The sequence below is a fragment of the Bos indicus genome, chromosome 4, assembly GCF_029378745.1.
Source record: "Bos indicus isolate NIAB-ARS_2022 breed Sahiwal x Tharparkar chromosome 4, NIAB-ARS_B.indTharparkar_mat_pri_1.0, whole genome shotgun sequence".
NCBI classification, from domain to species: Eukaryota; Metazoa; Chordata; class Mammalia; order Artiodactyla; family Bovidae; genus Bos; species Bos indicus.
In genome coordinates, this window is record NC_091763.1 from 65,934,919 (window position 1) to 65,960,216 (window position 25,298).

General features: G+C 51.9%; 2 protein-coding genes across 4 annotated transcripts in view; one reads left to right on the forward strand and one right to left on the reverse strand.

Annotated features, from left to right (window-relative positions):
- The window catches only part of MINDY4 (MINDY lysine 48 deubiquitinase 4), a 139,655-nt gene extending 135,606 nt beyond the window's left edge, over positions 1-4,049 (reverse strand). Inside the window, exons 1-2 of one of the 3 annotated variants that reach the window (XM_070787882.1) lie at positions 3,821-4,049; positions 3,568-3,712 (exon numbers count right to left, since the gene is read on the reverse strand). The gene's annotated coding sequence lies outside the window, so the exon portion shown is untranslated. Of the gene's footprint in view, positions 1-3,567 lie in introns of all 3 variants that reach the window. The other 2 variants (XM_070787884.1, XM_070787885.1) reach the window with 2 other exon arrangements.
- INMT (indolethylamine N-methyltransferase) lies at positions 788-5,217 on the forward strand. Its single transcript, XM_019958811.2, has 3 exons — positions 788-1,003; positions 2,420-2,627; positions 4,551-5,217. Exons 1-3 carry the CDS (start codon positions 805-807, stop codon positions 4,978-4,980), a joined length of 837 nt encoding a protein of 278 aa, XP_019814370.2. The 5' UTR covers positions 788-804; the 3' UTR covers positions 4,981-5,217.
- The last annotated feature ends 20,081 nt before the right edge of the window (positions 5,218-25,298 follow it).

Consider the following 25,298-nt stretch of genomic DNA (forward strand, 5'->3'; position numbering starts at 1 on the left):
AATGATTGTGCAAACAGAGGCTTCTCAACCTTTTGGGTGGCCCTGGTTACGTTTAGTTTTATCCCCAGAAAAATAAAGGATTGATTAAGCAAATAGAGTTAACGGGACTGAAGATAGTAGGAAATATTTAACCAAGTTCAGGACAAACAGTTCTAAACAGCAAACTCACTGACCTCAGTCAGTGAAATTTTAGCCATTTCTGCATTCTGTTTTCCATGCTACAGGGTTTTCCTTTCTGGGTTTCATTTTCCCAGCAAACCAAAGAGAGGATACTTGACCTATTCCAGATGCTGGGCCTCTCTATGCCTTTGTTTTTGTCTGTCTCTCTTTGCCCATTTGTGTCTCTCTCTTTGTTCTGTGGCCCAGGCCCTCTGCTTCATTCTCTCCCAAATCTAACCCCTGTCAGCATCATCTACATTCAAAACATCACCTCTCAGAAGCGAAATACTGAGACCGACCCCCCCCCAACCCCCACCCCCCCACCCCACCCCCCACCCCCCCACCCCACCCCCCACCCCACCCCTCACCCCCCCCACCCCCCCACCCCCACCCCCCACCCCCCCACCCCCCCCCCACCCCCCCACCCCCCCCCACCCCTGCTCCCCCTGCCAGGAGCATTTGTTGACCATCCGGTTGGTGTTTCTGTGTTTTGACGACTACCAAACAGATAAACCCCAGCCAGAAAGCTAACATATGGCCTGACTCTGTGATGTGTAATTCCAGCTCCTCCCTGGGAGGGAGGGTCTGTTCGATGAGATTATGAAACTCCCCATAGGAAGGGCCTGGGAAGAGAGGGTAGATAAAATGGGTAACCGCAGCAGGGGAGAAGCAGAAAGGTCCACAGCCAGAATGGAGGGCGAGCTGTACAAAGGAGAGGACTACAAGACAGAGTTCCAACCCCAGAACTACTTAAAGACCTACTATGCCTTCGATTCAGGCACCATAGCGGAAAACGAAGTCTTGAAATTCAACCTGAATAATCTCTTTGAAACTTTCTCTCCAGGTGAGTGTCTGGTCTCCATCTCAGGGAGACGATGGGGCTGCGCCTTACAGGAAGTGCTCTTGGTGGCAGGGGACCCGTCCTCTGGGACACTGCTCACCTAGGATGCTGCAAAGCCAGCCCAGCTGTGAACCCACGAGGACTGTCGCTGGTTGGCCACTCTGGAACCCAAGCACTGACATTTGCAGCCCAGGAACCAAGCCTGAATCTTTAACAGTCCATCTCAGTTTCTTGCCCTGTGAAATGGAAAGGTACCTCCTGAACTGTGGGGTTCAGAGACCCATGCTAGAAGGGATAGGAGACAATAGATATGAACATATTGCTTGCCTCCCCTTCAGTAACATAAAAGCGGCTTTATAGCCTGGGCTCAAGAGCCCCGTTGAAAACCTGATGAAAGATCTGGTATATACACAACACGGAAACACTCTTGATCTTTTACACAAAATTAAGAGGGTTCATGGATACCCAAAGCCAAACCACAGAGCTCAGTTTACAAATTTCTGCTCTGAGTTGTCAGGCTGGGGGGACCAGCAGAGATTATCACCCAAGTTCTCCATGCACACAAGGAGGCTGAGGTGCAAGACACCAGGGTGTCCAGCCCAGGTCAGACCACCTGTCACTGGCAGTAGAAAATCTCAAAATCAGTTCATGCAGGGCTGCCTTGCACAGTTGCTCAGGGAGTGCACTGAACAACTAGGGGGTTACTCAGTCATTCAACAAACCTTGCTCTATGTATTTGATGCCAAGAAAGGGATCAAGCAAGGTCCACAGAAATACAGATGAATGAAAGCTTAAGGCTCACAGAGAAATCTGAGGAGACTCTGGAGGAAGGACTGGGATTAAGCCTTGGAAAATGGACTGGTTTCAATGGAGGAGGATGGAGGGAGGAAGCAGGGAGAGGAAGGTGATGTACTTATATTGCTCTTCCCCCAACTCACCACAAGATCCTCTTGCCTTCTGTGATTGGTTGAGCCAGTTTTGAACCCACTGGCTCAGCTCTCATCCTTTATCAGAAGCTCTGTCCTTGCAGCAAAGAGGTGGGAGGGGCGCTGTGGGGTCACTCTCACCATTGCTTTAAACCCAGAGTCAGAAGACTTGCCAATAATACAGCTTCTACCAAGAAGTCAATCTGAAAGCTGCCCAGAAGGGCAGGACTTGTCCTATCGGGGCTCCAATAGCAACCCTTGAGGCAGCAGGGGGACCCAGTATGTACCAGCCTGCACCCCAACCCCCTCTCACCCTTCTGAGCCCCAGGCGTAGGGTCTGGAATCCTCACACAGTCCAGGTACTGCCCAAGGCAGGGTCGGATCTCCTGGGAGTCACCCTGGGGAAAGGGCACAGCCTGGCATCTCCATCCACCACAACTGGCATGGAGTTGGGTGTCTGCCCCCAACACCTGGAACACGCTTTCTCCTGCAGGAGGCATGGGAGGCGACATCCTGATTGACATCGGCTCAGGCCCCACCATCTACCAGCTGCTCTCGGCCTGCGAGGTCTTCCGGGAGATCATCATGTCAGACTACACGGAGCTCAACCTCCGGGAGGTGGACAAGTGGCTGAAGAAGGAGCTGGGGGCCTATGACTGGTCCCCAGCCGTGCAATACGTGTGTGAACTCGAGGGAGACAGGTAGCCACAGTCACCATCCTTCTCACAAGAGGTCTCCCATCCTCACAGGCCTGAGCCTGAGCCTGCCACCCTGTATCACTGGCCAGCTCCCTATAGCTTGTTCCTAACCCACTTGGGTCTCTGGCCCAGAGCACTTCCCTCCCTTTGAGTGAGTCCCACCTTCAGCCTCAGAGTTGCCTGGGCTCTAATCTTCAGTTACCTGATTTGCCCTCCATGTTTTGCATCCCTTCCATCCTGTGGGATCTTTTTCAGTCCCTCCTCCTCCTGGAAGCTCCCCTGATTGCTCCAGCACACGCAGATCTCTTTCCTCTCAAAACTAGTGGTTCAGCTTCCACTTTACCTAGTGTTGGAGGGGCACTTGTTATGGGAAGACATGGGCTTCTTGGAATTGCCCGCATCTATCTCCTCAGCACTTCTACCAAGTCCCAGAGACCAACAGCACTCACCCCCTCCAGGCACCTTCCCCACCGAGTTCACAGAGGGGGAATCCATCAACCAGAGTCCAGGAAACCAAGGCCCAGATGTGGAGAGTGACCTTGAGGCCACCTTAGAGCAGGACAAAGAACAGATTTTAAATTCCTGTCCCATCTTTGGGCCATGGGGGCCTGACCCAATTACAGACAGGGGCAGCCTGAAATGGAACAGGGCCTCAGGTTCTCTGAGCACAGGGTCTCTGCATCAACTAAGCCTGGGCTTCATACATTCTTGTCATCATTCACAGAGAGCATTCTGAGAGTCAGGTCACTTCCAGATACTGGCAATAGCACAGTGAATAAAGTCTCTGCCCCACGGACCTCACATTCTAGTAGAAAGCACAACGTGCCCAAAGTTGATGGAGGTAGGGATTCAGGGAAAAACAAGTGTTCTAGAAAAGACTCTCCAGCTGCAGGGGCCTAGAGAAGTACGGGTGCTGTGTTAGGTGGGAGGGTGTCTTACTCACCTTGAGCCGTCATACGAAATGTCATAGATGCAACGGCTTGAAAAACGCTCATTTCTCACATTCTGGAGGCTGGGAGCTCAGGATCAGTCCTTGAACTTGATGAGGGTGCTCTTCCTGGCCTGTAGATGCATTCTTGCCATGCCCTCTGAAGAAGGAGAGGGAGAGTGAGCTAGCTCTCTAGTCTGTCTTCTTGTAAAAGGCACAAATCCCATCATGAGTGGCCCCCCTCATGATCTCATTTACCTCTATTTACCTGCCAAAGGCTCCATCTCCACATACATCCACATACATGTTAGGGTTTCAGCATATGAATATGATGGGGATACAATTCAGTCCCCAGCAGATGGCAAGAGAAAGCCTCTCCTCTAAGAAAGAGCACTTTGAGCAGCTCCCTGGGAGATGTGAGGGAAAAAGGATGAGAGGATCTGGAGAAAGAGAGAGCCAGGCAGAGGGGATGGCAAAAGCAAAGGCCCAGCTGTGGGAAAGAGCTGGTTTAAAGGAGGATATTTACAGTCAGGGGCTGCAGGGAGGAGGAACGGGGGGATATTGCATAATGGGGGCAAAGTTTCAGCATGGGGGATAACAAGTTTTGGAAGCAGGAAATAGTGATAGTCGCGCACATTGTGAATGCAGTTAATGCCCCTGGATTGCACAGAGTGACTGAAATGGCAAATGTTTGTTATATGTCTTTTACACCTTAAAATTAATAATGCAATATGCTAAAATTGAGTTATTCAAAAGAAAGAGAGAAAAAAGGAGGAGGAGGAGGAGGAAGAGGAGAAGGAGGAATCAGATGTCAAATGCACTGCCACCTATCAGCTGTGTGGCCTTGAACAAATCACTCAACCTCTGTGTGCTTCAGTTTACTCATCTATATAATGGGAGAAATATGATCTTCCCCATAGGCCCATAGGAAGCCCTCCCTAGGGTATGGGGGATGTCGTCCTAATTGTCGTTGTCACCTCATTGACCCTCCCCCACAGGAGCAAGTGGCAGGAGAAGGAGGCCCGGGTCCGAAGGACAGTCAAGCGGTTACTGACATGTGATGTGAACCAGCCCCGTCCTCTGGGGTCTGCCCAGGTGCCCGCAGCGGACTGCGTGCTGAGCCTGCTGGCCCTGGAGTGCGCCTGCCGTGACGTGGACGCCTACCGGGCAGCCATCCAGAACCTGGTTGGCCTGCTGAAGCCAGGCGGGCATCTGGTCACCTTGGTGGCCCTGCGCTGCTGTGAATACATGGTGGGCTCCAGGAAGTTCTTTGTCCTCTCGCTAGAGCAGGAGACAGTGGAGAAGGCCTTGCAGGAGGCCGGCTGCCAGGTGCTAAAGTGCCAGTACAGCCCCATCAAGTACTCAGAGGCCTTCTGCCTCAACGAGGGCTTCTGTTTTGTGGTTGCCCGCAAGGGCCCTGGGGCCTGAGGCCAGTCTGGCAGACAGGGCCTGCCCAGAGGGGGAAGTCAGGGTCCCAAAGTCTAGTAAGTCTGGAGCCCCCTGCTGCAGAGTCAGCCTGAACACCATAACTTCATCTTGTACTACGTCCCCAGGTCACAAGTGAAAAGCAAGTTCTCCCTGCCCCCAGCCCAGGGGGCCATCCGCCACACCCCTTTCCATTTCATCCTATACCATAAGTCAGGAAAATAAAGTGGCCCAGCCAGACGCTGTCTTGATTTGGGTCACGCACCCCCCCAATGCAGACCTTGAAACAAGGATCTGAGAGCAAACAGTTTACCTGAGATGGCGAAGGCGATGGCACCCCACTCCAGTACTCTTGCCTGGAAAATCCCATGGACAGAGGGGCCTGGTGGGCTGCAGTCCATGGGGTCGCTAGGAGTCGGACACAACTGAGTGACTTCACTTTATGGACACGACTGAAGTGACTTAGCAGCTACTAACCTGATTGGAGAAGGAAATGGCAACCCACTCTAGTATTCTTGCCTGGAGAATTCCTTGGACGGAGGAGCCTGGTAGGCTGCAGTCCATGGGGTCACTAAGAGTCAGACACGACTGAGCGACTTCACTTTCACTTTTCACTTTCATGCATTGGAGAAGGAAATGGCAACCCACTCCAGTGTTCTTGCCTGGAGAATCCCAGGGACGGGGGAGCCTGGTGGGCTGCCGTCTATGGGGTTGCACAGAGTCGGACACGACCGAAGCGACTTAGCAGCAGCAGCAGCAGTTTACCTGAAAAAAGATCCCAGGAAACACTAACAGGAATGAAAAGAAGAAAAGAGGGCAGGCAGGTGATGAAGGTGGGTCATCAAGTTCATCACCAGAGTGGCAACAGTTCATCAGTTGGGAGGCCTCAGAGTCACCCATCCTCAGGGATCTGGGACTTTGTCACCAGTATCATGATAGAGCCTCAGAGAATGGTCAGCTGAAGCAGGCCAGGCAGGGCAGGGAGTCAGGCAGCTCCATCCACATGACCAAGAATTGGAGCTTTGGGAAGACCTGACTCACGTCTCTAGAAGAACCTTCATGAGGTCATGTGTCTCTCAAGACACTCCTTGTCCACACAGCCAGCCAGCTCGCAGCCCAGCCAGCTGCTGACCCTGGGCAGACATGTTTTCTCTGGCATGTAGGAGAGTGTTGGCCTTCCACCACCCAGACCTGGCTCCCTTGTGAAGCCCATAATGCTCTCTGAACTGGGGCATGGGCCCCTCACAGCTCTCACTGTCCACCGTAGTCCATGCCCCACACAGCAGACCCCCTGAGCAAATCTTTACCCATTTGCTAGCCTGCTGCTAAAGCCCAGTGTTTTCCCAACGGCTTTCATTGTGTTCTGGGGAGTCCCTGAGCCTTGTGGCAGAAGGCAGCAACAGGAAAGTCCTCTTCCTTCCAACCTCAGTTGGGTCTTGGGGTTCAGGCAACAGAGGAGCAATGTGGTGGCCATGGCTCCCATGGCCACCAGAGGGCACTGCAAGGCAGAAAGCGGCAGGCAAAGTGCAGGAAAGACAGATGTCAGGGGCCTCCTTAGAAAACTCACCCAGCAGAGAAGCCATGACCCGCATGCTCAGAGAAACCCAAAAACCCTTGGACAGTGAGTACCTCCATGAAACTAGAACTTCTGGTCAATGTGGGTCCTTGACCCTGCATCTCAGCTGGGGCCCAGGAGACCAGGGCTTTGCAGAAGAACGTGCATGTGAGACGGCTGGGAAGCTGGTTAAAGAATGTAATCTGATCCAGTAGGTCCAGTGTAATAGAGCCTGAGATCCTGTCTTCTCAGAATCAAGCCTGAAGCTATCCTAGGCAGCTAATTTTAGGGCCATTATTTTGAGTAGGCAGCAAGGAGTGCCTCTTGTTCTGCTTCTCCCTGAATAACAGGACTCCTGGGCACTCCTTGCAGCTGGCACCCCTAACTTCCTGGTTCCTATCTCCAGGTGAGAGAGGGCGAAGCCTAGCACTCTTCCTGGAAGACACCCCCACCCCTTCTGCCTTCTGTTACCCCTGGTGTGGCGGGCTCTCCTCCCCCTGCTCCTTGATGACCTTCCCCCACAGATGGAACCCCTCAGGGTATGAACTGAGGGAGCCTCCGACTCCTTGCTCAGCAGTTCCCTGTCTGGCCTGGCAGATTCTGCCGCTCCTGATGCTGGTGTGTGTTTCAAACTACATGCCTGCCCCAGCCAGCCCTTGACAGCTCTAGACCTCCGCTCCATCCCCACCCACACATCACCTGCCCTCCTCTGAGCTCCTGCAAAGCAGAGGGCACAGGGTAGTTTCACGTGAGGCACAAAGATGCAAAGTGACTTCCACAAAGGGGCTGCCTCCAACATTCCCAGCTCTAGACCCTCAAAGAGGACTGGGTAGGGACTGGGGTTGGGGTCCCACCCTGGATATACGAGAGTCACCCAGGGAGCTGGAAACTTCAGGCAGCCTGGGCCTCCCCCAACTGCATCAGAAGCTCCAGTTTGGGGGTAGGGACCCAGGAAGCAGCATTTCATCACACTCTCCTGGGGATCCGAATGTGTAACCCCATTGGAGAACTACTCACCTGGGCCAGTGCTTCTGAAATGCTCTTTTGCTCATGAACCACCAGGGCTCTGATAAAACCCAGAGTCTGAGTCCGTAGGTCTGAGGTGGGCTGAGAATTTGCATCTCTAACCTGTCCCCAGGTGATATCTCTGCTGCTGAGCCCAGAGCCAGTCTGGGAAACAAGACTATAGAGAAGGGACCCTCCTCTCAGCCTCCAGCCTAGGCGCACACTAGTTGGGGGGAGTTCAGTTCAGCTGCTCAGTCGTGTCCAACTGTTTGTGACCCCATGGACTGCAGCACGCCAGGCTTCCCTATCCACAGTCAACTCCCAGAGCTTGCTCAAACTCGTGTCCATCAAGTCGGTGATACCATCCAACCTTCTCATCCTCTGTCAGCCTCTCCTCCTGCCTTCAATCTTTCCCAGCATCAGGGCCTTTTCTCATGAGTCAGCCCTTTGCATCAGGTGGCCAAAGTATTGGAGCTTCAGCTTTAGCAATCAGTCCTTCCAATGAATATTCAGGATTGATTTCCTTTAGGATCAACTGGTTTGATCTCCTCGCAGTCCAAGGGACTCTCAAGAGTCTTCTCCAACACCCCATTTCAAAAGCATCAGTTCTTCGGCACTCAGCTTTCTTTATGGTCCAACTCTCACATCCATACATGACTTCGGGAAAAACCATGGCTTTAACTAGACAGATCTTTTTTGGCAAAGTGATGTCTCTGTTTTTTAATATGCTTTTTAGGTTTGGGGGAGGCGTACTGAGGAATAGGGCTTCCCTGGTTGCTCATACAGTAAAGAATCCACCTGCAATGAGGGAGACCTAAGTTCGATCCCTGGGTTGGGAAGATCCCTTGGAGAAGGGCATGGCAAGCCATTCCAGTATTCTTGCCTGGAGAATCCCCATGGATAGACGAGCCTGGCAGGCTATAGTCTATGGGGTCACAAAGAGTCTGACACGACTGAGTGATTAAGCACAGACCACACACACCGAGGAACATTTGATAAAATTGTCCAAGTGCAAAGCAACATCTCCTGATGGACCGCCATATCCTTCAGACCTGGGGTCTTGGACGATTCACAAAGGCCTCTGAATCACCAAAGATGTATCTCTCTGCACAGACTCTACTACTAAGTCCTTAGGAGTATCATTCCTTCTAGAAGTTCATCCACAGAACAGCTATGTGTATTTTAGCCTTACCTACTCTCTGCCCTCCCGACTACAGTGTCCAGCTGCCTTCACTTTCCTGACCTCAGCCCCTCTAACTCAGCAGATCCGAAGGCAGAGGCCCCATTCCCCATCCTCGCTCCTCTCTCATGTCCCCACCCTAGTGAGGATACTTCCGGCCATGCCCTCGCCCATCCCAGCCTCCTTCCTCTCACCCTTGGTCAGCGCTCTGGCTCACCTGGACCTCTTGATGTTACCTCCTAAACAGCTGTGACATCCACCCACTGCGCGGATCTCTGTCACTGCCTGAGCCCGGCTGTATTATCCGCACGTCAATTCTGCCATGGTTTCCTGAGCAGTCCTATGTCCATATCTCCAAGTTTGTGTCTGTTTCATCTTTTCTACCAGCCAATGAACTCCTTGGAGCACACAGGCATGCACACAGGAGGCATTTGATAAATGACGTCTGCCTGAAAGAAAGAGTCAGGGGCCCTGGTGTCCAGTCTTAGCTCTGTTCACTCACTCACTAACATTTGGCAAGAACTTTCTTTCCCCCTAGCATCACTCCCCTCATTTGAAATGGTACCCAAAGATGCTTAAACATCAGTTCTGAGATCCCTGTGAGTGGGCTGTCATACTCTGTATCTTATTCATCCTCCAGTAGCCAGAGGGGTCAGCTGAGTGTCCCAGGAGAAAACAACCATGGGGTTTCCTGTCTCCCTCTCTCCTCACTGCCATCCGAGCCCAGCCCTGAACATGGACATCCCAGCCTAAGAAGGGTCAGGGTTCCCACACCCCTGGACTCTGGCAGCAGGATGGGCCTCCCAGGGCACTTGTTAGAAATTCAGATGCACAGGTCCCAGCCCAGACCTGCAGGAACAGAGCTGCACTTTAACAAGATCCCCAGGGGCTTCTCACACACATGAAAGCCTGCAAAGCTCTGCTATGGACATGCAGAGATGAAGACAAGACACACAGGGGAAGAGAGGCCACGGAGGGGGAGCTGGGCTCCTTCCCAGTAGTCTCCTCTCCAGCCCTCCTCACACTCACAGCTCAGCTCAAGGGTTGGGGTTGCTGCCCGCTCCCATGGAGCACATGCCCCCTTCTCACCCCTCCACCCCCACCACATCACCTGTTCCTTCATGCACCTGTTATTCTGCTTCTATGTCCCTCCCTTCCCACCCTGGAGAGGACATTTGTTTCCCTGCAGCATGCCTAGTGCCCAGCACGCAGTGTGACTGCATAGCCTTTGCTGAATAAAGACCCTGCCTGTGTGAAAGTGACGATTATGGATTTATTGTTGCTGTCAACTTCACCCTCTTCAAAGCTGCTAAAGCCATCTAATCCAGCAGTTTTGTCTCATTCCCTCTACATGTCAAATGGGCCACAGTCCAACAATTTGGTGCTTCAGGTGGAAGAGTGAGATATCAAAAAGTGTGTGCATGAGCGGGGAAGACTGTACAGCTGACCAAAAAATCTTCCCTTCCCAGAAGACAATCTGTCTCATCAAATGACTTTGCTTTTCCTCCCACTGAGAGGACAAGTCCATTTCTCCCCGTCACCTCCCTCCTCCCAGTCTGACTCAGTCAGGTGTCTTGGTTTGGTGGATAGGTCAGGTCAGGTCAGTCGCTCAGTCGTGTCCGACTCTTTGCCACCCCATGAATCATAGCACGCCAGGCCTCCCTGTCCATCACCGACTCCCAGAGTTCACTGAGACTCATGTCCATCGAGTCAGTGATGCCATCCAGCCATCTCATCCTCTGTCGTCCCCTTTTCCTCCTACCCCCAATCCCTCCCAGCATCAGAGTCTTTTCCAATGAGTCAACTCTTCACATGAGGTGGCCAAAGTACTGGAGTTTCAGCTTTAGCATCATTCCTTCCAAAGAAATCCCAGGGCTGATCTCCAGAAAGGACTGGTTGGATCTCCTTGCAGTCCAAGGGACTCTCAAGAGTCTTCTCCAACACCACAGTTCAAAAGCATCAATTCTTTGGCGCTCAGCCTTCTTCACAGTCCAACTCTCACATCCATACATGACCACAGAAAAAACCATAGCCTTGACTAAATAAACCTTTATTGGCAAAGTAATGTCTCTGCTTTTGAATATGCTATCTAGGTTGGTCATAACTTTCCTTCCAAGGAATAAGAGTCTTTTAATTTCATGGCTGCAGTCACCATCTGTAGTGATTTTGGAGCCCAGAAAAATAAAGTCTGACACTGTTTCCACTGTTCCCCCATCTATTTCCCATGAAGTGGTGGGACCATGGTGGATAGAACATCAGCAAATACAATGCCAGGAGGGCCTTGAAACAAACTTGCACAAGGGGCTTGTTCCATTTCTTGCTCCTTGGTATTTACCCAAGAAACTTGAAAACGTATGTCCAAACCAACACCTGTACACAGAGGTATACACCAGCTTTATTCATAATTGTCAAAACTCAGAAGCAATCAAGGGATTGCTTGTCCCATAGGTTAAGAGATAAATAAACTGATCCATCTAATAAGAGAATAATCAGATCAAATCAGTCGCTCAGTCGTGTCCAACTCTTTGCGACCCCATAAATCCCAGCGAATGATCTCTCAAGCCCTAAAAGTCATGGAAGAACCTTAAACAATGTTACTGAGTGCAAAGAGCCCATCGGAAAAGCTACATTCTGCAGGATTCTAACTCTATGACGACTTCCTGGAAAAGGCAAAACCATGCAGATGGTAGAAGGATCAGCTTTTGCAGAGATGAGGGAAAGGAGGTGTTAATGGGGTGAACACAGGAGACACTTAGGACAGTGAAACTCCCCTGTATGACACTGTAATGGTGGATGTGTCTTTATATGCAGCTGTCAAAACCCATAGAATATACCCAGAGAGTAACCCAATGAAAACTGTGGACTTTGAGTGGTAATGACACACCAATCTAGATTCACTGATTGCAACAAGTATACCTATCTATGGGGTCACACAGAGTCGGACACGACTGAAGTGACTTAGCAGCAGTATCGGGGCTGTTGATAGTATTGGAGGCTCAGCAGGGACGGAGGTCTATGGGAACCCTCTCTATTTTCTGTTCAGTTTCACTGTGGACATAAAACTGCACTAAACAATAAAGTCTTTAAAAAAAAAAAGTGCTCATACACCGGAGCTTGTTTCCTGTCTGGCTGCTCTGGGGAACCCTGCAGTTTGGAGCATGTGCAAAAGCCCAGTGGCCTTGGATCCTGGTGGCCATGGCATTGCCATTGCCCCAGCAAGTATAGAGCAACTGCCGCCAGCAGAATGCGGAGTAGCCAAACCCACCCTGGCCAGGAGCCCTGAGCAGCCAAAGCACAGGATCACAAAATAATAATAAATATTTCTTGTTTTTGGTCTCTGGTTTTGGGGGAAGTTGTTATCACACAAAACATAGCTGAAACACGGAGTTTTCAGTTCATGATGGCAGACATCAGAAGGCGTCTGGGGAAGCAGGAAGGGCTCAGGCGGCAGGAATCCTCCCTGGAGGAGGACGATCAGGGCTTGACACAAGGAAAGACAGGCATTCTTCCACTGAGGAGGCTGGCAGGGGAGTGCGTGCATGGTGTGGGAGAAGGGAGTGAGCTCCCCATCACCAGGGGCTATGTAAGCAGAGGTTGAGTGCTCCTGCAGAAGGACAAGAAGGGCCCCTGCAGCCCAGCACCCAGGGGGAACTTGGTCTAGAGGAAGTACCTTCTAGCCCTCCCAGAGGCTGAAAATGCAAGTCTGGCATGGGTGTGGCTGGTGGCCCTGAGATGAGGCCCAGCAAGGGTGAGCATCAGGAAAGAGGGGAAAGAGCTGGGGCCCCTGGGAGGGTCATCAGGTCTCCTGCAGGAGCTGGTGTGGGCATGGAGGGGTTTCCACAGGTAGACTAGGGGTTAAGGCCTGGAGTTGGGGCCGTGGGGAAGGGGCTGATCATCCCGGCAAAGAGATTGGTATGATCTAAGGCAGAGGGAAGATGCGCAGGGGTGGGGTGCCCAGATCAGAAAGACTGGGTGGCTGGTGGGTGTTAACTCAGCAGATAAGAAGATGGAGTAGCAGGAAAGGTCTGAATAAATAGAGTCTGGCATGTCAGGATGCCTGATGTCCCTTCCTTGGGAAGGGGAGGGCTAGCAGCAAAGGAGGGTGCTTCTCCATGGCTATGGTGGAGGTGGGGGTCAGAGGCTTTCCCAGAAGGACCAGGGTCAGGAAAGTGTTACTCTGCAGACATAGACGTGCGCGCTGGAGAGGTCAGCCCAGCTGAGACCCGACAGGACCCACAGAGTTACAGACGATCAGGGGACAAATCTGTAAGGAAGGGAGAAATCCATTTCATGCTGTTGGTAGACTACCTGAAATGCGGAAAATTAAACGAGCTTCTCTTTGTAATGATAACTTCTGGATCTGAGAAAGAGGTCCGCTGTCAATTCTTCCAGTAGTAAATTACCCACCCACCTTTCTCCCTACCAGTTATAGTCCCCTTTCAGATCTCAAAAGGCAGAACTGCTTGTTTTTCTTTAAATATCACAAAGAAGGAAATCTTTTCTACTGTGGCAGCAAAGGAAGGAAGCTTCTGAAATCCATTAAGAGAGCCCAGCATTTGGCTTTCAGACAGCCAAATAATCCCCTCACACTTGCACTGCGGTGCTGGGGATGGGGTGGGGGGAAGGGGGACAGAATCCCAAAGTGGTTGGGAGAGGCCACCATGGATGGACCCGCCTGCTGTCAGCCTTCCCAAGAGCTGGCGGGAAAGGGGAGTCCCAGTGCAGCCAGGCCCCTTGAAGGCCTTGGAATCAACCACCCAATTCACAGCAGGGAAAACTGAGATTCCAGAAGAGGGGGAGCAGCCTTTGGGCTTGAAGCTGAATGGTGACCCAGTGCCCTGGAGTTGGGAAGCCTGGATTCCAGGCACAGCTAAGCCTCTCATCAGCTCTGTGGCCTCGAGTGTAGTGGGTCGCGCGCTCCCTGACGTGAGGTGGTGGAGGGATCGTGTTGCATGGGTTCCTTCTCCATCTCATCTTGGTGGACCCCAGACTAAAGGCAAGGGGCCTGGTGGGGCACAGTGGTGTCCACTGGAGGACTGCCAGGGAGGGTCCTCGGTGACCTTCAAGTCAGGAGGTGAGGGAGGGAGCCAGGCAGGTGTCTAGGCAGGTGCCTCCCAGGCAGAGGGAAGAGCGGGGGTAATGACCCTGAGAGGGGAGAGTGAGTGGCTGGCAAGGTCCTGGCTCAGGGTTATGCAAGTGCATGCGTGTGTGTGTGTGTGTGTGTGTGCATGTGTGTACATATCTGTGTGTTGTTCACACTAAGTTCTGTGTTTGTGTACACAGGGGACACATGCCTGCACACCTGAGTGTGAAGGGTATGCTGTTTGTGCAGGTCCACGTGCATATGTATGTGTGTATGAGTGTGTGTGTGTGCACGCATGTCCGTGTGTGGAGAGCCTCCAGGGCCCCTGTAAGGCCCAGGCCCTTCTTCTCAAGGAGTTGAGAGTCATTTCCTGCACTTGAGCAGAGGTGTGACAGGATCAGACTTGGCTTCAGGCCCACTGAGGGGGCCATCTCTGCCTGGGGCCCTGGCTGCCACCCCGAGGCCACTCCCACCCAGGCTTAGGACTAGGCAAAGCTCTGCTCACAAGGCAGGAAGCAGGGGGTGCGAGAAGAGGGGAGGGGGTGCAGCAGAGCTGGGGCAGGGTGATGCTGCTAGGATCAGTCTAGGCAAGTAATTGTAGAAGAAAAGCCCAATGTCTCCCTGGGTCAGGGCTGCATCTCAGAGGGCCTTGTAAATAATACTCTGAATAATTAAAAAGGGACTGCATTCCCCTCCTCCTGCCTCTGGAGAGGGATGTTCACCTGCAAATAATTGAAACCGAAACCGGCATCTGCATGACTCCAACACTCAGGCTCTATGTGAACAACTGGAACCCCAGAAGATACCTGAGCACCAGGAGTGGTTCACCTCAGCTACTCAGCTCACCGCTGTTGAGGGTCCCAGGTTCTGGCCCCAGAGTCCACCCTGGGCTTCCTATTTCTGAGCCCAGAACACTGTCTACAGGATGGGCGAGGGGGAATGGGGATCACTAGGCCCCCTCCACAATGAGATGGGTTTCTGGAAGGTCAAGGCTGTCTGTGTGGATGGCTCAGTAGGTCCAGTCTCTTCTGACTTAACAAGGGGCCTCCACTAACCATTGGTGGCAAGAAGAGGACTCAGGCTGATAGACTGCGGGAAGGGCTGCTGGTGTTGATGGAACAGGTTTTCAAAAAGAATAGCAAAAGGCTATGCAAATTCCAGGTAGAATTATGTCATGTAACTGAAGAATAGCAACAGGCTTCTGCATGGCTGAGAACTCAGCTGAAGCCCTAAATCAGGTGCCAAGTCCCCACTTGGCGCAATTTTCCTCAGGAAAAGGGGCTGTTCTGGTAAACCTTAATTGGAGTCCTGGTAAGAGGTGGGCCTGAGAGAGGCCGTGGGATCTGGGCCCCACCTTGGAGCTGGACCCCGTGGTCACTGCCCCAGGCCCGCAGGTGGCAGTGGTCTGGCCCAACTGCTGGCTAACCCGCCCCAAGACACCTTGTAGGTGGAAGAGGCCCGGGGGACGCTTGGAGCCTAGAAGGTCAAGTTCTACCTACCAGGAGGATGTGCCCCGCCTCACCCACAGGCTGTCCAGGTGATGGTCTGCCTTGGTGAAAACCAGTGCACCTCATTTTGTCCTGGCAGAGGCCCAGGGAGGAGAAATGGGATCTCCCCCTCCTCCCATACCTCTGTCTCTCTGTCTCTCTCTCTGACACACATACACACACGCACACACACACAGGAAAGAGGACATGCCTCCCTCCCAGCTCAGGGCTCCAGTCACCTTGCTGCACACAGCCTGCACGCAGAGCACTCTATCTCCCAGAATCTGTGACCTCCCAGTCCCGCAGCCAAAACCAACTGCTGGCACCCGATGAATTAACTCCTCCCAGACACTGAACTCCTACGTAGAGTGGCAGGAATGCACTAAGGCCTGCCTGAAATCATGAAAGGGAATCAGGTTAAGCATTCTGAGTTGGAGGGGGGATGCTGCAGAAGCAGATTTAGCCCCCTTTTCATCTGCTTAAAGCAACAGAACCCCCGAGAAGTCTGTGCCCTGCCAGGGAGCTGGAATCTGAGCAGATGGAGGTATTCTCCCTCTGCCTGCCCTGGGCAGGCTTATCTGGGCAAACTTTGCTGTCAAGTCTTGTTGGCAGTGGTGGTGGTGGTAGTAGTGACAGTTGTCAGTTATGAAGCACCTACTATGTGCCAGGCACTGGCGTCCTCTCACCTACGACCTTCTACTTGAGCTAGGTGCCCTTGTTGGATTTTACTGTCAGGGCAACTAAAAGTTGGTGAAATCAAGAAATTGGCTGAAACTCACACAGCTGGCAAGTGACGTGCCTACACAAGAGTGTAATCCCTATGCCATCCTGCCCATCCCTGGCACTCTAATCTTCCCTCCTCTCCTTCATTTCACCCCATAGCACCTACTATGTGATTACTATGTGACTTACTATGACTTGATTTAATCGTCGGTTTATGGCCTGCCTCCCACAATAGAGTCTCACAGCCACAAAGGCAGCGATTCTCATCTCTTCCGTTCCCCAGGGCTACAACGGTGCCTGGCACAGAATAGGCACTCGATAAATAGGAGCTGAGTGTATAAACAAGATGTTATGAGATTGTTCCAGGCCTTGCTGCCTGTGCCCCAAATGCCTGTGATCCATGTTGAAAGGTGACAGATGTCCAAAGGGAGGTAGGAACACTTCTCCTGAGAATTTTGTGGGGTATCATAGCTGTAGAAACTCAAGAACCACGATCTGCATCTAGGGGGATCCCCGGGTGATTCCTGGGCTCGCTAGTTTGAGCAGCACAGCCAGGGACCCTGCTAGACTGCATTGTGTGATGAGGAGACAGTAAATTAAGCGAGTCTTTATTTCAGCTTTGGACGCTGGCCTTGAATCTACCCCTAGACCCCGTCACTTGCAGCCAGGACCCTCTTGGGAAAAGGCTCGTCACCTTCAGCCTCCTAATCTCCAAGGAGTGAGTAGGTCTCAGCATCTACTCCACACTTTGTCACAAAGAAGGCAGCGGATGAGGGTGAGGGACACACCCGGCACGCTTTACAGACCAGGGCCCCAGACTTGCCCGTTTGCAAAACACAGTAGAGTTTGCTACCTGAAATCTCTGAGCTTAGGTGAATTTGGGGAAGAGATCTGCAGACAGATTTTTTTTTATTTTCTTTGGAAACACTTTTTTTAACATAAAACTTTTTATTTTGTAGATTCACACGCAGCTATAGGAAATAATACCGAGAGATGTGTATGTTTCAATGACCGCATAATGGTAGCATCTTTCAAAACACAGTATCACAACCAGAACGTTGTCACAGCCAGAATACCGTCGGAAATAGACCGGCTCCCACCAGGAAGTCAATCTGAAACCTACTAGTAGTCCAGGCTTTGTCCTTTTGATACAACCCACTGCCCTCATTCATCTTTTCTGCATTTTACTGGTAGTTATGTGTGTGTGAGTTTCTGTGTGTGTTTGTGTCTGTGAGTGTGCATGCAAGCAAATTCCAAAAAATTTAATCATGTGTTCTGTTTATGAATGTCAACACTTTTAAAATGGTTTGTGCAAACAGAGGCTTCTCAACCTTTTGGGTGGCCCTGGTTAAGTTTACTTTTATCCTCACACAATAAAGGATTGATTAAAAAATAAGAGGAAACAGGATTGAAGATAGGAGGGAATATTCAACCAAGTTCAGGACTAACAATTATAAACAGCAGACTCACTGACCTCAGTCAGTGAAATTTTAGCCATTTCTGCATTCTGTTTTCCATGTTACAGGGTTTTCCTCTCTGGGTTTCATTTTCCCAGCAAACCCAAAGAGAGAAGGATACTTGACCTATTCCACATGCTTGGCCTCTCTGTGCCTTTGTCTTTGTCTGTCTCTCTTTGCCCAACCGTGTCTCTCTCTTTGTTCTGTGGCCCAGACCCTCTGCTTCATTCTCTCCCAAATCTAACCCCTGCCAGCAGTATCTACATTCAAAACATTACTCTCAGAAGTGAAATACGGAGACCCCCCTCCCCAGGAGCATTTGTTGAACATCCTGTTGCGTTTCTGTGTTTTGATAATACCAAACAGATAAACCCCAGCCAGAAACTGAGACACCAACAGGAAATAAGGAAGGAAAGAAGGCAGGCAAGTGGGTAAGAAATGAAGATGGGTCACCAAGGCCATCCCCATGGTGGGAACTGGAATCACCTGTTGGGAAGTCACCCATCCTCAGGGAGCTGAGACATTTATTCAGCAATACCCAGAGGGGTTGTTCAGGGGTACCGTATTAACTGGACAGCATTTTCAGCCTGCCAATTTGTGCATTTGAGGAGAAGACAGGCTCAGGCAAAGACCTGAGGGGCTGGTCCCTGGAAGTTGAGCGCAGTCCGAAGGGATGGGGAAGAGCCTGCAGAAGCATGTGCCGCTCACACGCACACCCATGAGCTGAAGTGTGGGGCTGGTTCTGCGAAGTCTGGCCTTTCAGCTGGAGGAACAGAACTGCAGGTTCTCAGGGACAACAGCATCCATAAGAACTGGATGATTTCTAGGAGAAACTCCATTACCCTTGGGTGGGAAGCCGACATGTGGGAGGAAAGGTGACTGGTCCCCGGGCGCTCATGGAGTCCACTGCAGAGTCAGAGCTGGCACCAAGGTCCAGGTGAGGATAGACCTGGGTAGGAGATGGAGCTGCTGGGAGTGGGCACAGGTGGGACCTGGAAGACCCAAGTGGAGCAGGGGTCTGCAATCAGCCCATGGACCCTGTGCCCCTTGTTTTTTCTGCTTGAGGTCACCCCATCAGCCCAGCACCCTGGGCTTAGGAGGAAAACCAAACGTGCTCCCCCAGAATATCTGTGAGGTGAAGTCACTAGGGACCAAGAAGGTGATGGAGCCTCAGGGAGTTGTCATCGGAACCAGGGGAGGTAGAGCAGGGAGTCAGGCTGCCCCCTCCACATGACCAAGAACTGGAGCTTTGGGAAGACCTGAGTCACATCTCTAGAAGCACCTTCACAGGGTCATGTGTCTCTCAAGACACTCCTTGTCCACACAGCCGGCCAGCTCGCAGCCCAGCCAGCTGCTGACCCTGGGCTGAAATGTTCTCTCTGACATGTGGGAGAGTATTGGCCTTCCACCACCAAGCCTGGCTCCCTTGTGAAGCCCTTAATGCTCTCTGACCTGGGGCATGGGCCCCTCACAGCTCCCACTGTCCACTGTAGTCCATGCCCCACACAGCAGGCCCCCTGAGCAAATGTAGTCAAGCCTCTGGACACAGGACCAAGTCCCAACAGGTAAGAGCCTGCAAGTCCCTCCAGCACCTGGCGGCCACCTCCTGTCCTGAGGTCACCACGCAGGGCTCCCCGAACCAGTCCAGCCTGCACGTCCTCCCTACACAGGTTCATTCTGTCTCCTCCAGCCCATGTTCCAGCTCTGAACAGCTTCCTACAAGGAAAGGGCAGTGACAGGGGAAAGAGCTGAGCCAGGACCCTTTACCCATTTGCCAGCCTGCTGCTAAAGCCCAGGGTTTTCCCAATGGGTTCCACCGTGTTCAGGGGGGTCCCTGACCCTTGTGGCAGAGGGCAGCAACAGGAAAGTCGTCTTCTTTCCAACCTCAGTTGGGTCTTGGGGTTCAGGCAGCAGGGAAGGAGCAATGCGGTGGCCGTGGCTCCCAATGGCCACCAGAGGGCACTGCAGGGCAGAAAGCGGCAGGCAAAGTGTAGGAAGGACAGCTGTCAGGGCCTCCTTAGGAAAGAAAACTCCATAGTTGGGCCACTTTTTGGCTCACTGGGGCCCTTCCAGGCCTCACTGAGACCTGAACCCATGACAAGACCACTCAGAGGAGCTGGGAAACCCTTGGACAGGCAGAACCTCCATGAAGCCAGAACCCTCCTGTCTCTGTGTGTCCTGGACACTGCATTTCAGCTGGGAACCAGGAGACTAGGGCTTTGCAAAGGAATATGCATCACAGGGGAAGTGAGTCATCTGGGAGTCATGACAAACCATGGATTCTGAGCAAATAGGTCCAACGCAGCAGGGCCTGAGACACTGTATTCCCAGCAAGCCTCAGGCTATCTGGATGCTGCTGGTCCAAGGGCCGTAGTTTGAAGCACGAGGCATTAAGGAATGTATCCTGATTTCTGATTTCTCCCTGAAAACCCAGGGCTTCTGGGCAACCTTTGAGTTGGCACCCCTAACTTCCTAACTCCTGTCTTTAGGAAAAAGAGGGCGATGTCCAGCATTCCTCCCAGGAAACATCCCCGTCCCCCTTCTCTTACCCCTGGTTGGCGGGCTCTCCTCCCCTTGCTCCTTGATGACTATAACACCACCCATGGAAGCCCTCAGGGTATGAACTGAGGGAGCCTCCAACTCCTCACTCAGCAGTTTTCCTGTCTGGCCTGACAGATTCTGCCACTCCTGACGCTGCTGTGTGTTTCAAACAACTAGATAAATCTCAGCCAGACCTTCATGGCTCTTGACCGCTCCTCCATCCCCACCCCCACATCACCTGCCCTCCTCTGAGCTCCTACAAAGCAGAGGGCACAGCATGGTTTCACTTGAGGCCCAAAGATGCAAAGTGACTTCCCCAAAGGGCCTGCCCTCCAACATTCCCAGCTCTAGCCCCTCAAAGAGGACTGAGGAGGGGCTGGGCTAGGGGTCCCACCCTGGATATACAGGAGAGTCACCCAGGGAGCTGGAACCTTCGGGCAGCCTGGGCCTCCCCCAGACCAACTACATTAGAAGCTCTTGGAGGTAGGGGATGCAGGCAGCAGCATTTCATCACACTCTCCTGGGGATCCGAGTGTGTAACCCCACTGGAGAACTACTCACCTGGGCCAGTGCTTCTGAAATGCTCTTTTGCTCATGAACTACTGGGGCTCTGATAAAACCCAGAGTCTGAGTTCTTAGGTCTGAGGTGGGCACAGAATTTGCATCTCTAACCTGTCTCCAATGATACCTCTGTGGCTGAGCCCAGAGCCAGTCTGGGAAACAAGACTATAGAGAAGGGACCCTCCTCTCAGCCTCCAGCCCGGGCGCACACTAGTTGGAGGATGGTACCAAGGAACATAATAGAGTGTTCTGAGTGCAAAGCATGACCCCTGATGGACCACATTCTTCAGATCTGGAGTCTTGAATGACTTACAAAAGCCTTCTGAATCACCAAAGACATATCATTCCACCCAGCCTCTACTAATATGTCATTGGGACAGTTCAAGAGCCACTCATTCCTTCTAGAAGTAAACTGAATTTTAGCCTTACTTGCTCTCCCACCTTACTGACAACAGTGTCTGGCTGCCTCCACTTGCCTGTCCTGGGCTCCTCTGACTCAGCAGCTCCAAACGCAGACTCCCCACCCCCCATCTCTGCTCTTCTTCCCATGCTCCCATAGCGGTGATCCCTCCTAAGCTCAGAATGACCCTTTGATCTCTTCCTCTCTCACTTCCAGCCAAGCCCGGCCCTCATCCTGGACATCCCAGCCTGAGAAGGGTCGGGGTTACCACAGCCCTGGACTCTGGCTGCAGAATGGGCATCCCAGGGAACTCATTAGAAATTCAGATGCTCAGGTCCCAGCCCAGACCTGCAGGAGCAGAGCTGCACTTGAACAAGATTGCTGCAAAGCTCTGCTATAGTCATGCAGAGATGAAGACAGGACACAGAGCGGGAGGAAGGGTCACAGAGGGGGAGCTGGGCTCCTTCCCAGTGGTCTCCTCTCCAGCCCTCCCCTCACTCACAGCTCAGCTCAAGGGTTGGGGTTCCTGCCCCCCAGAATGGAGCACATGTTCCCTCCTCACCCTCCATCCCCACCACATCACTTGCTCCTTCATTGCACCTGTTATTCTGCTTCTGTGTCCATCCCTTCCCACCCTGGAGAGGACATTTGTTTTGCTGCAGCACACCCAGTGCCCACCTCGTAGTATGAATGCATGAGTATTGCTGAGTAAAGATCTTGCCTGTGTGAAAGTGACTATTACTGTTGCTGCCATCTTCGCCCTCTGGTCTTCAAAGCTGCTAAAGCCATCTAATCCAGCAGTTTTGTCTCATTCCCTCTACATGTGAAATAGGCCCCAGTTCAATAACTTGGGGCTTCAGGTAGAAGAGTGAGATATCAAAAACTGTGTGCATGAGCGGGATAGACTGCAAAGCTGACCAAACATCTTCCCTTCCCAGCAGACAATCTGTCTCATCAAATGACTTTGCTTTCTCTCCCATTGAGAAGGTAAGTCCATTTCTCCCTGTCACCTCCCCGCCACCAGTTGACTCGGTCACATGTCTTGCTTTGATTGACACAACATCAGCAAATACAGTGCCAGGAGGGGCTTGAAAAAACTTACACATGAGGCTTGTTCCATCTCATGCTCCTTGGTATTTACCCAAGAAACTTGAAAAATGTTATGTCCAAACCAACATCTGTACACAGAGGTATACACCAGCTTTATTCATAATTGTCAAAACTCGGGAGCAATCAAGATGTCCCATCAGTAAAGGGATAGATAAACTGGTCCAACAGAATACTATGAGGTGCGAATACACCACCCTTATGGCAGAAAGTGAAGAGGAACTAAAAAGCCCCTTGATGAAAGTGAAAGAGGAGAGTGAAGAAGTTGGCTTAAAGCTCAACATTCAGAAAACTAAGATCGTGGCATCTGGTCCCATCACTTCATGGGAAATAGATGGGGAAACAGTGGAAACAGTGTCAGACTTTATTTTGGGGGGCTCCAAAATCACTGCAGATGGTGATTGCGGCCATGAAATTAAAAGACGCTTACTCCTTGGAAGGAAAGTTATGACCAACCTAGGTAGCATATTCAAAACCAGAGATGTTACTTTGCCAACAAAGGTCCAGCTAGTCAAGTCTATGGTTTTTCCTGTGCTCATGTATAGATGTGAGAGTTGGACTGTGAAGAAAGCCGAGCGCCGAAGAATTGATGCTTTTGAACTGTGGTGTTGGAGAAGACTCTTGAGAGTCCCTTGGACTGCAAGGAGATCCAACCAGTCCATTCTAAGGGAGATCAGCCCTGGGTGTTCTTTGGAAGGAATGATGCTAAAGCTGAAACTCCAGTACTTTGGCCACCTCATGCAAAGAGTTGACTCATTTGAAAAAACCCTGATGCTGGGAGGGATTGGGAACAGGAGGAGAATGGGACGACAGAGGATGAGATGGCTGGATGGCATCACCGACTTGATGGACATGAGTCTGAGTGAACTCCGGGAGTTGGTGATGGACAGGGAGGCCTGGCATGCTGTGATTCACTGGATTGCAAAGAGTCGGACACGACTGAGTGGCTGAACTGAACTGAATTGATGAGGTGCCAAAAAATAATGATCTCTCAAGCCCTAAAAGTCATGGAGGAACCTTAAACAATGTTACGGAGTACAAAACGCACACCAGAAAAGACTACATACTGCAGGATTCCAACCCTACGATGACTTCCTGGAGAAGGCAAAACCATGGAGATAGTAGAAGGATCAGCTTTTGCAGAGATGGGGGAAAGGAGGTGTTAATGGGGTGAGCACAGAAGACACTTAGGACGGTGAAACTGCCCTGTATGACACTGTAATGGTGGATGTGTCTTTATACGCAGCTGTCAAAACCCATAGAATGTACCCCAAGAGTAACCCAAAGAAAACTGTGAATTTGAGTGGTAATGACACACCAGTCTACATTCACTGATTGCAAAAAACGTACCTATCTAGCAGGGGCTGTTGACAGCAGGGGAGGCTAGCAGGGACAGAGGTCTACGGGAACCCTCTCTATTTTCTGTTCAATTTCACTGTGGACAGAAAACTGTGCTAAACAATAAAGTCTTTTTTAAAACAGTGTGCTCAGACACCGGAGCTTGTTTCCTGTCTGGCTGCTCTGGGGACCCTGCAGTTTGGAGTGTGTGCAAAAGCCCGGTGGCCTCTGGATCCTGGTGGCCATGCCATTGCCATTGTCCAGGCCAATATGGAGCAACTGCCAGACACATGAGTGAGGGCCTCATTGGCCATGTCAAGGCACCAGCGGATCGCAGAGTAGCCAAACCCACACTGGCCAGGAGCCCTGAGCAGCCAAAGCACAGGATGACAAAATAATAATAAACGTTTCTTGTTTCTGGTTTCTAGTTTTGGGGGAAGTTGTTATCACACAAAACATAGCTGAAACACGGAGTTTTCAGTTCATGATGGCAGACATCAGAAGGTGTCTGGGGAAGCAGGAAGGGCTCAGGCGGCAGGAATCCTCCCTGAAGGAGGGCAGCTGGGGCTAGACACAAGGAGAGACAGGCATACTTTCACTGGAGAGGCTGGTGGGGGAGTGCGTGCATGGGTGTGGGAAAAGACAGTGAGCTCCCCCTCACCAGGGGCTATGTAAGCAGAGGTTGAGCGCTCCTACAGATGGACAAGAGGGGCCTCAGTAGCCCAGCACCCAGGGGGAGCTTAGTCTAGAGGAAGTACCTTCTGGCCCTCCCTTTAGTCCCCAGGCTGAAGGTGCAAGTGTGACAGGGGTGTGGCTGGCTGCCCTGAGATGGGGCCCAGCGAGGGTGAACATCAGGAAAGAGGGGAAAGAGCTGGGGCCCCTGGGAGGGTCATCAAGGTCTCCTGCAGGAGCTGGTGTGGGCGCGGAGGGGTTTCCACAGGTAGACTAGGGGTTAAGGCCTGGAGTTGGGGCCGTGGGGAAGGGGCTGATCATCCCGGCAAAGAGATCGGTATGATCTAAGGCAGAGGGAAGATGGGCAGGGGTGGGGTGCCCAGGTCAGAAAGACTGGGTGGCTGGTGGGTGTTAACTCAGCGGATAAGAAGATGGAGTAGCAGGAAAGGTCTGAATAAATAGCGTCTGGCATGTCAGGATGCCTGATGTCCCTTCCTTGGGAACGGGAGGGCCAGAAGCAAAGGAGGGTGCTTCTCCATGGCTATGGTGGAGGTGGGGGTCAGAGGCTTTCCCAGAAGGACCAGGGTCAGGAAATCCTTACTCTGCAGACACAGCCATGCCCGCTGGAGAGGTCAGCCCAGCTGAGACCCGACACGACCCACAGGGTTACAGACAATCAGGGGACACATCTGTAAGGAAGGGAGAAATCCATTTCCCACTCTTGGTAGGCTACCTGAAATGTGGAAAATTAAACAACGAGCTTCTCTTTGTAATGATAACTTCTGGATCTGAGAAAGAGGTGCACTCTCAATTCTGCCAGTAGTAAATTACCCACCCACCTCTCCCCTCACCGAGTTATAGTCCATTTTTATACCTCAAAAAGCATAACTGCTTGTTTTTCTTTAAATATCACAAAGAAGGAAATCTTTTCTACTGTGGCAGCAAAGGCAGGAAGCTTCTGAAATCCATTAAGAGAGCCCAGCATTTGGCTTTCAGACAGCCTCACACCTGCATTGCGGTGCTGGGGATGGGGTTGGGGGAAGGGGGACAGAATCCCAAAGTGGTTGGGAGAGGCCACCATGGACGGACCCGCCTGCTGTCAGCCTTCCCAAGAGCTGGCGGGAAAGGGGAGTCCCAGTGCAGCCAGGCCCCTTGAAGGCCTTGGAATCAACCACCCAATTCACAGCAGGGAAAACTGAGATTCCAGAAGAG

Coding starts and splice junctions, on each gene's coding strand:
- INMT (XM_019958811.2), top strand. CDS start 805: ATGGGTAACCGCAGCAGGGGAGAAGCAGAAAGGTCCACAGCCAGAATG. Junction 1,004..2,419: donor CTTTGAAACTTTCTCTCCAG/GTGAGTGTCTGG, acceptor TTTCTCCTGCAG/GAGGCATGGGAGGCGACATC. Junction 2,628..4,550: donor TGTGAACTCGAGGGAGACAG/GTAGCCACAGTC, acceptor CCTCCCCCACAG/GAGCAAGTGGCAGGAGAAGG.